Source organism: Labrus bergylta, chromosome 16, assembly GCF_963930695.1.
Source record: "Labrus bergylta chromosome 16, fLabBer1.1, whole genome shotgun sequence".
In the NCBI taxonomy this organism is placed as follows: domain Eukaryota; kingdom Metazoa; phylum Chordata; class Actinopteri; order Labriformes; family Labridae; genus Labrus; species Labrus bergylta.
Window position 1 is genome coordinate 14383294 of NC_089210.1, and position 14002 is coordinate 14397295.

The following is a 14002-nucleotide window of genomic DNA, read 5'->3' on the forward strand; positions in this document are numbered from 1 at the left end:
TACCAATTATTGTGTTAGGTGTTTTATCCAAACCCAGTGCTATAAATATGTAAAATAAAAGATTTAGCCAATAGAAAGACAAATTAGAATATAGAAATTATGAATGGTAAGTACTTCAGTGCCTCTTAATACAAATCAAGTCACAGGTCAACCCTACTAAAGCTATCCTGACTTTTATTATAAAGTCTGAGTACTTTGGCCACAAAAAGTCAGCCATGAAGTGAAAACCATGCAAACTCCAAATAACTGTGGCCCCACTGCATAAAAATTACCTATACGATCTGTTGCATCTCTTACAGCAGAGTTACAAACCGTCTCTGCAAGCAACTTCAGCATCTAAACTCTGCATAAGGAGCTTCATGTAACACCACCTGCACAGAAGCCTCACCTCACTGAGCGCAACGCCAGGCCTCGGCTGGAGTTGAGTATTCTCAAACCAGGATCGATCACTGGGTCGTTGAAACGTGTATCTTTGAGTTCACTTTACAGTAGTCTAATGGACAAATCTGGGTTTGCCAGATGCCAGAAAAAGAACTCAAATAGACTGACCTTTACCCAGCTGAACACATTTTGTAAGAAATTGAAACGCTGATTGTTATGCCATGGCTTATAACAAACAAAAGTGCCAGACTTCACACTAATGCTCTTTTGGATGAATGGGATCATATTCCCTCGGTGATGCTACAGAATCGAAAGTGCTTCCTAGAAAAGTGGCTACTGTTAGAGCTGCCAAGAGCATGAGAACTGTTATAAAGTCTCACAGTTTGACAATAGGCCTTTCAAAAGACTCATATTGGTAAAATTGTGAGCTCTGTATTTTGTTGCTTGTCCAATAAGAGTTAAACAACAAAGATCAGAGGGCCTTTTTTAAGCTTAAGTATTGGTTTTGACTCTTAAAAGTACATGCTGATAATATTTTGTAAAAATGTTTTGAAAGAATTATTTTTTTTACATTAAATGAAGGCGACACAAAATGTTCTAAAATGTGTCAATTTTAAAATTAGAATAAATAAGTCTGTTTGCAGTTGTAGAATTATTTATTAGATTACTCTTTAAAGATTTTTTTTTGCATTTTAAAGAGGTTGTGTGCTCTCACTACTTTCCGTTTTTTAATTTTCTAAAAAAAAGAGACTCAACAAAAGACTAAAACAACTCAATGACAACAAGTTTATTTTTTTTATCTGAACAATGCCTCCTGTTATTAGAGGCTAATTGTATCATGTAGTAATAACATTCAACAAAATAGTAAAAATAAACATGAAACAGAAATTCTGAAGCTATAGATATCTCAAACCTCTCACATGTGGAAATACTCTGAAAACAATGTGGATTCATGTCCTACAACTCTTTAAAACTGAAACCAAACTCGTGTAGTCAAGCCTTGAGTCAGTGATGTTTGCCATCAGATGTATTGAGTTTTACAGTGTTGTGACATTGACACTTGGTTGCCTTTTTATAGCATTAACAGAAGTGGAACTTTTAAGATTAGATTAGATTCAGAGGTATTCACAGCGGCAAGTGCCTCAGACAGCTGGGGCAGAGGGATTCGTGACGTCTGTTCTTTGGGCCTTCAGATGTTATAGAAGAGTTATAGAACCTGGCCTGGCACTCGCATTTTCCTTTATAGTATTTTTCAACATGCAGGATGAACCAGTGAGTCGAATAAGCTGCTCTGGCCATTAATCCAGTCATATTGAAGAGCATGTGTTCTGATACATCTTGATCACAAGCAGGAATGTGTGTCATGCTTGCATGTTTGTGTCCAAACACTGTCCTTTGTGTTATTGTAGAGAGAGCTGTTGGACAGGCTTAAGCTGTTCAGTGGCTTGATATCAAAGCAGCCTGCTGGGGGCTGTGTCAGAAAATGAGTATACTACTTACTGTTGCTTTGGAAATATATTTGACAGTCCCCATTAAGCGGTAGGAACAAAGCAGTATGATCGTTGCACGTGCATAAAAAAAAAACAATGTCCAATGTAGACAATAGCCACTGTGCAGTTTGTGCTGTCTTTGAAGTAACTCCACGTGTCAGAAAGCATCTTTCTCCACGCTGCCCCAGGCACAAGGTCTGCTTAGTGTCTCAGTGAGCATGCAGCATGGAGCATTATCTACACAGTGAATTTAACTGTTGGAAAAAAGCCTTGAAGGCTGACGTCTGCTGCGGATTTGTGTTCATTATCTCGTTTTATGTTGAAGGCTGAACTTTCCTTCGCCTAAGTGCTATTATGTGTGTTCAGAAAACTTGTACCTTTGGTTTTAGCACAATTATTAACAACAAAGATGTTCCATATATCAACGTATAGCCTACCAGAAGCATTTGCGCATACAATTGCATTAATTGCAGCAATAATTCTGTATAATTCGCTTTGTGTCCTTGGAGGTTGTTAAAGACTTTGACACTACACAGATTATTTGTTCTTGTGCTCTCTCTTTAGAAATAGAATTAACTGGCTGTCTCAGTAATGCCAATTGGCCATTCTTCTTTCAATTTAGTGAAAATTCATTAAATTGCTACAGCAATTTTTTCATCTACAGCCATTCAATCACTTCACACCAATTTACACCCACACTGCATCATCAGGGGGTAACCCTAAATGTGGTTTGAACTAAATATGGATCCCCATTCCTTTGCACCTCTTTGTTTCCTTCTGTAGCTGGAGGAGACAAAAAAGCACTGATGGAGCAGAGGCATTGGCCATGAACTTGGGTCCCCCTCCCCCATAGAACACGCAACACACACACACACACACACACACACACACACGCACACACACACTGTCTCTGCATCACTCCCATCTCTTTTTGCACCCCTTACTTATCCCCACCCTACCCAACATTTTCCCCCCTTTCAGCTACGTCTGCAAGCGTACCCATGGTAACTGTCGCACTGCCTGCCTAGCAACAGGCTTTATCCTTTCCGAGGAAAAAAAAGAGGGGGATCAGAATTGGGGGATGGGGGCTGTGGTTGTGGAGTGTTGCTTTTTTTTTTTATGGATGAGGAGGATAGTGTAAAAAACAGAATGTTGCAGTGAATCCATTAATCAGACGCTCATCTTCTCTGTTCCTCACCTGCAGTCTGCCTCCCCTGTACCTTTTCATTTCAGCACAGGTTCCTAGAGTTTACTTACTCAGAGTGTATTTCTGAAACAAAATATGGATTTTTATGAATTAGTTTTTCAGACAGAATTCTAGCAAAATGATTTTTCATATTCATACGCTTCAGGTGGGTGACAAAAAGGTGTTTATTTTTCGTGAAAATTTAGAAATAATACTTCAGATTTATGTGAGGACAAGAACAGCAGTTGTGTCTGTATTAACAAACACATATACACTTGCAAAGCTCCCAATTTTAACCGTCTCTCATCACAATGGCAACTAATCGAATAAAACTGAAGGAACAAAAACATGCTCTGATCCATAGCATGATTTATATCCTCTGGTACATGGTCAAACATGAACTCTGGAGCGCCATAGTGACGCAAACGTTGTTGTCTTTGCTGCCCCCTGCTGCCTCCAATCTACCTTTTTTCTTATTTTACCCGCAAAATGTTACTGGAAGAAAAGCAGTACAGTTGATCTGTTGACTTTATATGTGTAATGACAACAGAAAAATCTCTAAATATCTGTAACAAATATCATCTAGACTGTATCTGACAATAATCCATTCTTGCAGGCAGCCCCCCCCTTCCCTGATGATGCAATTGCAACTCTTACGTTTGGGAGGTGACTGATTGTTGGTTGAGTAAGAGCCGACACACCCTCTGTCTCTGTCTCTGTCTCTGTCTCTGTCTCCGTCTGTCAGTCTGTTTTGCAGCCTGCAGGGACTGTGGGAGAGAAACCTGTCGAGTGTTGAATGCCTCTCCTCCTCGCCTGCATTTGTCAGCACTTGTCGGCTGAGCCACTCTGTTTGTTCGCTTTGACATATTCTGTCATTATCTGTTATTAGAGAATGATATTAAATCTCATGTAAGTCATATGCCGTGTTGTGTATTCACTTTAGACTTTATGTTTTATTGTAGTTTGATACTTATGTATCACATATGTATTGCTTTGTTTTAGATAAGACTTATTGACTTTATCACCTTTAAAAACTTTTCAAATCAAAAGACATGTTAAAAAAATAATTGTTCTAATCTAGTTTGTGTCAAATTCTAATGCACTTCATTGCCCATAATGCCACTTAGTGGCTACTTCCATTAGACCCCTATCCCCCACTACATGATCACTTCTTTTAAACTCAGGAACTCAATTCTTAGCAGTGGTTTAACTGAATCCTTAAGCCCACTCACCCGTGATGATGTAGTCATGACATCATGGCAGTTATTTCTCTTTATAAAGAAGGCCTGAAGAAAGCAGTAATAACTCATCCCAACAATGATGTTAAATCTGTCAAATGTATTTATTTTTTCAATATTAAATTACACAGAAAGACAGCAGACTTTAAATTCTCCTCGTGGCCCTCAGTATAGATAACATGGCAGTAATAAAATGCTTGCAAACCAGGTAGGGTCAGAGGCCGAGGTGAGATGTGAAACAGAAAACACGTAACAGTGCGGAGGTCCTTAACACGACACAAAACAGGTGATGATGAACAAGCAGAAAACATGTTATGTGTGTAAAATTGTACCACTCAAGGCAAAGTTATTTATTCAGAACAAATAGAAGATTGAATATAGTTGTTTTGTCCCTGCGCATTTACTTTTTTTGTCTCAGTGTTGCAATGCGGTGTGCAGTGCATCATCACTCTAACTACAAATATTCAACTCGCCCTCCTACTTCATGTTTTTGTAACCTGCTGGCTTTAGAACCCCTGAACTTGTTGTGTGTAAGTCAAGTGAGGTGATGATGTTGGGTTTGTATTTTAACGATGTCATGTAAACAGTGTTTTCAGTTATCACAGTGTATGAAAAAGAGACACTAATAAACACTTGACACAATTACAGATAAGACTCCCTGTCTGAGCAACACGGATTGGAGCTGAGATTTAGGCGATTTTAAACAGTGGGTAATGAGATGAATGTTTGTTACAATATAATACAGTATTTGAACACAAAAACAAAAAAAAAACACGTTGTTAAAAGTTTGTTAGACTCAAAAGTCAAGTTTTATCAGTTCTCATCACTCCTGTTTTCTGAGTTCACTTTCTTTGTCCTTAAAGTCCTGACGTTGGAAGACTCTGACTTACAGCTCCGCCTCCTCAGTTGACTTTGGCCATTAGCTGCTCTGTGAAAAGTTTCTTCAGCTGAGCCACCTCCTCGCTCAGAGAGTTGAGCTGGGACTTCAGGTGAGTGTTCTCGTGCTTATACTGGACCTCAGTGGGCCCTCGTGTGGGAGAAGTCTGTGGGCTGTAGCTGGAAGCTGAGGCATTGTATTGAGGAGAAAGTCTCCCCCTCCTGGCCTCCTCCCCTTCCAGCTGCTGTAGCCAGGAGCCGGTGAAGTGCCCTGGTCCCGTTTCACCTCCACTGAGTCCTCTAGTGACCTCTCTCTGACCTTCCCGCCCTGCTGTAGACATTGTTGGGCTGCGCCTGTCGCCTGTAGCATCGCCTGTGTCCCCACTGCCGGGCATCTTGAAGCGTAGCTTGTGAGGGAGGTTTTTCATGGTTTCGGCGTAGTCCAGCTTCCCTCCTGTAACCCCTGTAGTGTGATGGACATCGACCGGGGAGTGGTTGAGGTCGTAGCCTACCTCATCTGCTCTGTGCGGTGATAATTTGCCATGATCACTCAGACGGTCTTCGAAGAAGATGGGGCTGCCCACACTGGGGCTGCCCACACTGGACCCGCCTGGTGTGGAGAACCCAGAGTCCTCCGACATGTTCCCAGCATCCCTGGAGCTCCTGCTGCTCAGCTGGCCTGTCTGGTTGTTGAGATGTGAGACTGACGGGCTAGGGAGGCCTCCCTCTCCTCTCTGGAGGTAATAGTGAGGAGTCACAGTTTGAGAGTTGTGTTGAGGAGCTGCAGTGAGAGGCAGAATAGGGGAGTTGGAGGGGTCTTTGACCAGGCCAAAGCGGAACTTCAGGGCCAGCAATTCAGCTCTAAGACGAGCATTTTCCTCGAGCAGAGCCAGAACGCGGCTCTCCAGGACGATATCATTAACACGCCGCTTCTCCCGGGAGCGCTTAGCTGCCTCATTGTTTTTCTTTCTCTTGTCCCAGTAGCCCTCGTCCTTTTTGTCAACAGGGATGAACTCGCGCTTGCGGCGGATGCTGGAAGAGGGGCTTTCTTTCCGTTTGACTGCAGAGCTGCGTCCCAGCAGGGAGCGGGCCAGCATGCTGCTGGAGGTCAAGATGGATACAGCTTCATCTGTGAAGGACAGGGGTCCCGACCCTCCGCCCCCACCTGGAATCACTGCTTCAGGTGAGTCCAGCGACTGGAGCACTGCCACATCCTGCTGTCCCCTCATCTGGGACTCCTCTTCAAACATCATGCCAGTCACGGTTGAAGTCACTCTTTCTTCTATGACCAGACTGAAGAGAACCGCTCGTCTGTCAGGATGCAGCAACAGTGCCACCTAGTGATGAAAGCTGCGGGAGGATCAGGGAGAAGGATTTAGTGGTTACGCAAGAGCCATTACAACACAATATTATGTAACCCCATTACATCTCTCCAATAAAAACGGCAGCAACTTGTACCATAACCTTGTAAGCGTCATTATATATTCAATATGGGGCAATATGTGATGCAGACACAAATCAGCCAATCAGCCGGCTTTTGGAATCACCATAAGCACACAGCTTATGAAACGAAGATGAAATGCATTTAGTTAACAAAATGAACATGTTAAAACTATAATCTATATTTACATTCAACACCGCATATTTATGCATCTTTTTCTATTCCTCCATATTACATATTTCATCATTTATCTTTTTTTGTTTTTTTTTGTTTAAATGACAAATGAAGTCCCTCCCAGCCGGTTTACGGTGAGACAGTTACTTCATCAGCACTGACCCACATGTCTGAAGAGGACATGCTGATCTCCGGTCGGTTATATGACCTGACTCTTCTCTGTTCTTGTACACTGAGCAACATCACTGGTATCTAAGAGTCCAATTCAGACTTAAAAGCAATTAAAACTTTTTTTTTTTTTTTAATGCCCACATTTGAACTTGTGTCTTGAATTACTGAGGCTATGACATTTCTTTAGACTACAACGAAGAAACTCACTTTTTTGTGTGTAGTAAAAAAAAAGTAAGCATACTCTACACACAAAACATCAGCCACAAGAGCAATAACAGCACAATATAATTCAACACTTATTCTCTTTTTTTTTTTTAATAACTACGGAAAATAGGTAGACCGATGAGGGGGGACGTAGCCATACGTTACGCAAAATGTTGAGCGCAAATGAAAAACAACTATTTGACATTTAAAATCGTTCAATTAAAAACTCTTGTTCTTAATAGAAAGAGGAAAATAGTTTACCTCTGAAGAAGGATGAACGCTTCTCGGTTTCCTCTGCTGAAGTCTGTGTGTCCCGTTCAGGAAGAAGTGCTTCTTGTCTCTGCCTGCCTCTCTGGGTTTACTCTGCAGATCCACTCCTCGCTGTTACTCAATATTATCAAGTGTGTGGCGCACATCCACTCTGCTCCACTTGGAATAACGCAGCTCCTATTTGTAACATTGAGTTCAGCTCAGGACGGTCGCTATCCTCGCATGAACCAGCGAAGCCCTTTTTGTGTGTGTGTGTGTGTGTGTGTGTGTGTGTGTGTGTGTGTGTTTCTGAGACCGCCCCCCCCCTCCCTCTCCCTCTCCCTCTCCCCCCTCCCTCCCTCCGCCGTCCGAAGGAAAGCTCCTATCGGCTTCCACATAACATAGGAGTTTGGGCATCATAATGATCGTCATCATCTGACCTACATCGCCCCGCCCACTGCGAGAAGATAATCCGGACATAACACATAGGTAATGTTACGCCTCGACAGCTTTCCCGACATAAACATGCAGGTTTATACAAGTGTGATGATCTTTAGCCGATTTTCTTTTAGCACCAATTCATAACATATTTTATTTCAAGGCAAAGTTATTTATTCAGAACAAGTAGAAGAAGAAAAAAAAGAGCTGGTAGGCCAAGATACTCTTTGTTATTTTAGAATCTGTGGTTATGAAGCTCCATATGCCCTTACAGCATACTTATAAATACCAACACATTCATTCATCAGTGTTTTCTGATTTATTCCGTTTGCAGAGAACTCTATTTGGGGTAACTTTCTTACCCATATGTTTGATTCTCTTCCATAACATCCATAACGACATTGGAAGTCAGATCTGTCTGGGGTTAAATTGGAGAAATCTGCCTTTAACATTATGCAACACAACATGAAGTTTCTCCCTCTGTTATTGGGTGACTTGATCTCAAACAAAATGAAAATATATTTGTGCCTCCATATCCATTAACTCACAAAAACAATAGCTAGTTCTATGAAAACACTGCATATTGGGTTATAATAAGGTCGTACAGAAAATACAGACACAGCAGTGGGATGTGTGGATGACATCTGTGTGGTTAATAATCAAAACAGTGCAGAAAAATAAACACTTGAATAAGTGAGTTCTGAACGGGCAGTGATCTCTTCCTTGTTGATCAAAGCCCTCAGGTTCGCAGGATCATTTTCACCAGGTTTTTGCAATGACAGCAAACTTTGTTTGTCTTGAACACTAAGAGACCCCTCAGTAAAAAGGACACGAGGAGATGTATTGTGTTACTATATTGTTAAAACCAGATGCTCATTCAGTGTAGAACGTAAATTAAACAACGATGGATTTTTTTCTGGCCAGAGGCCCCCTAACTCTGGTAAGAATCACTGCATGTGTTAAGAGGTTTTAGAGGAGTTAAGAAGGAGAGCATGTCATTTCAACGCTGTCTCTTTTTGCCTCTATAAAATGATACAACAAGGAATGTTTTCAAGAGTTTACAGTAGATTATGTAACTACAGGATCCACAGTGCTTTAAAGTACACATAACGATAAAGTGAGGGCAGATTGTGAGTGTATGTAATGAAGTCTGTGTTGCCTCTAGAAAGATAAGAACATACTGTGAGTGTGTGTGTGTGTGTGTGTGTGTGTGTTTGCTGATAGGCTGTCAGCGCCAACATGCATATGTTGGGCAGCATGCAACACGTGGCTTTGTGTGCCATTGTGAAAGAACCACAAGGGCTACGGGCATAAGCCTCAGTTGACCTCTGTTTTTACAGTGGACCCTTGTTTGTGCTGTGGCTTTTGTATGCACACAGGAGACAACGAACCGCATGTACTGTATCATATTACAAGTGTAAACTGAATGTGCAAGCATGCTCATGTTGACAATGTGATACACCCGGCCCCTTGCCCCTTTTCTATTTTGCCACCGTTGACCTGTACAGTTCAACACAGTGCAAAAATATGTAATGTGTTATAATGTCTATTAAAGTGAACACTTCATTTTATTATTTCAAGATGTTGATGAAAATAAAGGTATGTATTTAGGTAATATTTTTGACTAGATCAATACCATTGTCAATATGACAAAGTAAAAAATAAATCAGTATTAGGTCATTTGGCAACAAACTAACTTGGAAATAGAACTCGCTTTTTAGCTACAACAAAATATAAAATGATGTTGGGAGAGTGAAATACATTTGTTTTTGTGTTGAACCAATATGTATGAAGTAATTTTGTTCAAGACAGTTTCCTACTAAATCAAAATGTTTCTTTGGTTATGCATGAGGAAGTGAGTTACTCCATACATCTGGTTCAGATTTTGAAATAAGCGTTTGTTACACCGCTACTTGAGAAAGTGGCATTGTCTTGGGTTTCTTTGGAAAGGAACTAAAAGTTCATGATAAAGAGGATCTTAGCCCAACACAGTGACCAAAAGACATTGCATGTAACTTTTGCGTTGAATAACAGGTCTGATGTTTTTTAAAGAATTGAGATTTAAAGCCGATTCTGCTCTACTGGATTCTTTTATGTAGACTGGGAGTGTGAACAGCTTCGTTGCATTGACAGTTTTGTTTTTCTCACATGTCCTTATTACACAATGTAAGCCTGAGCAAGTCAGTCAGGGCTGTGCTGCAGTCAAGTGACTTCTTAGAAAAACAATGTAAAGAAAGCAGGAACCACATGAGTTCAACAAGTTCGACCTGAATTCTTGACATTCTCGCGAAGCCTCTTATGGAACAGCTAACCTTGTAGCTTTGACCTTCAGGGCATGGAGGGTAGATAACTGTGTAAACAAGGCAGGTTTTCTAAACTGAAAAACATCTCAAGTCTCAGTGGACTGTGCAAATATTTACTGATATACTTACATTTACTTCTTAATACCTCTACACTGAACAGTACACTCAAATTTACAAGAAAAAGTAAAGTTTGCTTGTGGATAAAAAGTGAAGTTCAGAGTAAGCTCAGCATAGAGCTTGAGACCAAAAAACAATTTAAACGCTTAAAATGTGATCAGAATCACTGCATGAAAAGTGGGATTTCTGGCAGTAACTGTCACAGGTAATTGCCGGGGGCAGTTGAAATAAACATGAATTTATCTGCCTTTTATCTCGTGCAGATTAATCTGATTAACGAGTGTGATGATCTTTAGCCGATTTTCTTTTAGCACCAATTCATAACATATTTTATTTCAAGGCAAAGTTATTTATTCAGAACAAATAGAAGAAAAAAAAAAAGAGCTGGTAGGCCAAGACACTCTTTGTTATTTTAGAATCTGTGGTTATGAAGCTCCATATGCCCTTACAGCATACTTATAAATACCAACACATTCATTCATCAATGAAAACACTGCATATTGGGTTATAATAAGGTCGTACAGAAAATACAGATACAGCAGTGGGATGTGTCAACTCAACAGAACTCAACTTTATTTACAGTATATAGCAAAGATAGAAAATAAATTAAGCATAAGAAAGTAACAAACAAGAACAACAACAATATAATTATTAGAAGCCATTGAATGAATGAATGTGTTGGTATTTACAAGTATGCTGTAAGGGCATATGGAGCTTCATAACCACAGATTCTAATGGCCACCACAGCCATTAATTGTTGAAAATTAATGGCAAGTAGAGTAGAAATACGTTTAAAGGTGAGTCTTGAAAAAAAAAACAATAGTGAGAGATAGATGGACGTTAGGAGGTAGTGAGTTCCACAAATTTGGTCCAGCAATAGGAAAGGCCCCCACTTTTTTTCCTGGATCTAGGCATGGACAGAAGGTTTTGTTATTAGTTAGTTTTGTTGTTTTTAACTGTATAAGCACATATATTTTATTTTTACAAAAGCAAAAAGAAGCTCTTAGTAGTTTTCTTAGTTTGTTCATGTGCCACTATTTATAGTGCACAGTTCACAAGAGTGCATGAATAATATTGATGAATGTGTTTACAGCTTTAAATTGGATAAATAGACCTTCCTCGTCATCAGTCAAGCTTCATATTAACAATTTTCTCTGTGTTGTATAAAATAGTCCTTAGCTGCCAGCCACTACAGGCAGATCTCCCATCTGATCATTCACTTGCCCCATTCCCTCAACAGTGATGACACAGCAGGACCATTTTTGACAGAATTCTGATTTACCACATCAACAGACTGTACCATTTTTTCATTCTATTTTTAAAGATTCATCCTCACTGGGGTGGATACTATATGCAGCAGTGGTGCGCACAAGGGTGGATATAATTATTTGTGCCCTGTTCTTGCCAAAGTGAGTCGCACCTGTAAGAGTCAAAAGCAGGACTGTTTACATCCACTCACTGGCTTTAAGAGAACATTCATGGGGAGTCAGACAGATGAGCTGGGAGGTGTTATCCAAAGCTGACGGGCAGAGGGATGTTACGAAAGTGCCAAAGGAGGTGGCTGAGATGAGCTTAAAATACACTCTGAACTAGGCCACAGGGGAAGTCTGAAGAGGAGGAGGCTGTCACTCTGCTGACACAGTTAGATCCTGCAGGAAGAAGGTCACATGTGGAGAAAGTGTTCACCTTCAGCTAAGTGTCGCCCGTCAGATCAGCATCTCTTTCTCCTGCTACTCTTTTATCTTATCATATCGTTTTGAATGTCCCTCTCCTTTCCCAATCCATTTGAATGGTCCTTTGCTGCCTCTGTGCTTTCATTGCATTCCCATGTTGTTCAGGAGAAATCCTTTGTTCAAGTTTGCTTCATTATGCCTCTGTGGAAAATCCCTCCTCAGTGATACTGTGCAGTGGAAGTATGCTGCACCAACACTATTATCCATGTACATGCCAGATTGGCCTGCTTTCACCTGCTGTGTAACGTTACCTAATGTGATAACACTCAGAGCTGGGAGTCAGCCAGCTTTGTTAAAGATGAGAGGATCTGCTGCCTGGCCTGTCATGTTAACAAATACAAACCCAGATTATGACTGAAACATCTTTTTCTATGCCCCGCCATATTAAACGCATCATAGAAAGTGCCCCTTGCCCTCTCTTTCATCTTGGCCCTGCTCCATGCAGATACACAGACACATTGCACTATTTACAGACTGCTCGTGCCACAAACTGTCTCTTTTCAGATTGAAGTCTAACAGGTGATGGCCTTTTTAGCATTGCCCACACATAGAAATAGTTTTTAAACTTTTCAGTTATTGACAACAACTTCATCTCCATGGAATGCTGCTCATTGTTGTTCTTTTTCAAGCAAGGTGGCCCTATGGGTAACGTATACATGGGACATTTTTTTCCCTAAACATTATTAAGACTTTTCTTTTCTAAAAGTAACACTTTTCAGCATGTGAACTTGTTAGCATCCTCAAACCAGGCTGTAGCCAGTTGAATTTGGCCTTACAGTAGAACTTGAGGAGTCTCGGAAATAGGCTTTTGGAGGACTGAAGCGGGGAAGACATTATTGTTTATAATAGCAAAAACTAGCTTGGATTTATCGATCTAGCTTTACATGAGGCAAGAACAAGTACCACACAAAAAGAAAACAAAACTTATAGTGGCTTGAAATGAATTAAAAAATGTTCTCTGTTTGTTTCCACACAATGAAAATATTTACCCCTTCTACCATAAGATTTGTTTTTACATGTGGGTTGCTTTGTGCGTTCACTTGTAAAATAAATATTATCATTATTATTTTTAGCCTTTTTTTTCTTTTACTGGATAGGACAGTTTGGGATGACATGCAGCAAAGGGCGAGATTTGAACCCACGGCAGCTGGAATATGGACTGTAGCCTCCGTACATGGGGCCCCAAAAATAATATATCTATGACTGATTATTATGGTTTTGTTTTAAGCTGTTCAGTTTCTAGTATTCATTACGAGCAAAACTAACTGTCTGCTGTACAGATTGAAGTATATTTCCTTAATTCCCTGTGAATAATTATATTCTGTCAAAATGTTCATTTCAGTAACTGTGTTAAAAGTATTCTGCATTCAACCAGAATTAGCCGACTTGAAAAGCATTTTTTGCCCGGCTGGTGACTAAGAAAAATGCAGTTTAAAACTAATGCTATACTCATGGTATGAATCACAGCTCCCCAGAGACATGGATGCAGAAACACTTATGTAACAGCTTGTCTATACCACAGAAACAGAGCCTGTATCGGAGTCTCATACACATGAGAGATGTATTGCAGAGCTATAAATAGGCTATGACTCAGATATTTTGACTTGGGGGGGCTGTTTCATAACAAGCAGTGTGTGCGTTTGTGTCTGTGCGCATGCGCGTATATGTTTATTGATAACTTGTTGTGATGTTTTCTTCATGAGAAGCCACAGGCAGGTGACCTCTTCAACGCTCGCTCAGACCCAGCTGACTGCTCCGTAATCAGACACATCTGAGCCTCTTTTGAGCGTTGGCTCCTGATACAAATAAAAGAATAAAAAATGTGGAAAGCCACGGACTGTGACGCAGAAGACAGGAGCCTCAGACCCCCTTTCCTCCTCATGCTTCTATTCTTGGGCTCTGAAATACGTCACACTGTTACCAAAGCAACCACTTTTGATCGTTTTGGGGTGGGGGCTGGGTGGCTTATGAAATACTCATAAAATGAATTATATATACACC

General features: G+C 40.6%; 1 protein-coding gene across 1 annotated transcript; it reads right to left on the reverse strand.

Annotated features, from left to right (window-relative positions):
* Positions 1-4380: 4380 nt before the first annotated feature.
* Positions 4381-7683, reverse strand: nfil3-6 (nuclear factor, interleukin 3 regulated, member 6). The gene is made up of 2 exons (XM_020650516.2): positions 7423-7683; positions 4381-6521 (listed from the first exon to the last, which is right to left on the reverse strand). Exon 2 carries the CDS (start codon positions 6422-6424, stop codon positions 5198-5200), a length of 1227 nt encoding a protein of 408 aa, XP_020506172.1. The 5' UTR covers positions 6425-6521; positions 7423-7683; the 3' UTR covers positions 4381-5197.
* Positions 7684-14002: the final 6319 nt, after the last annotated feature.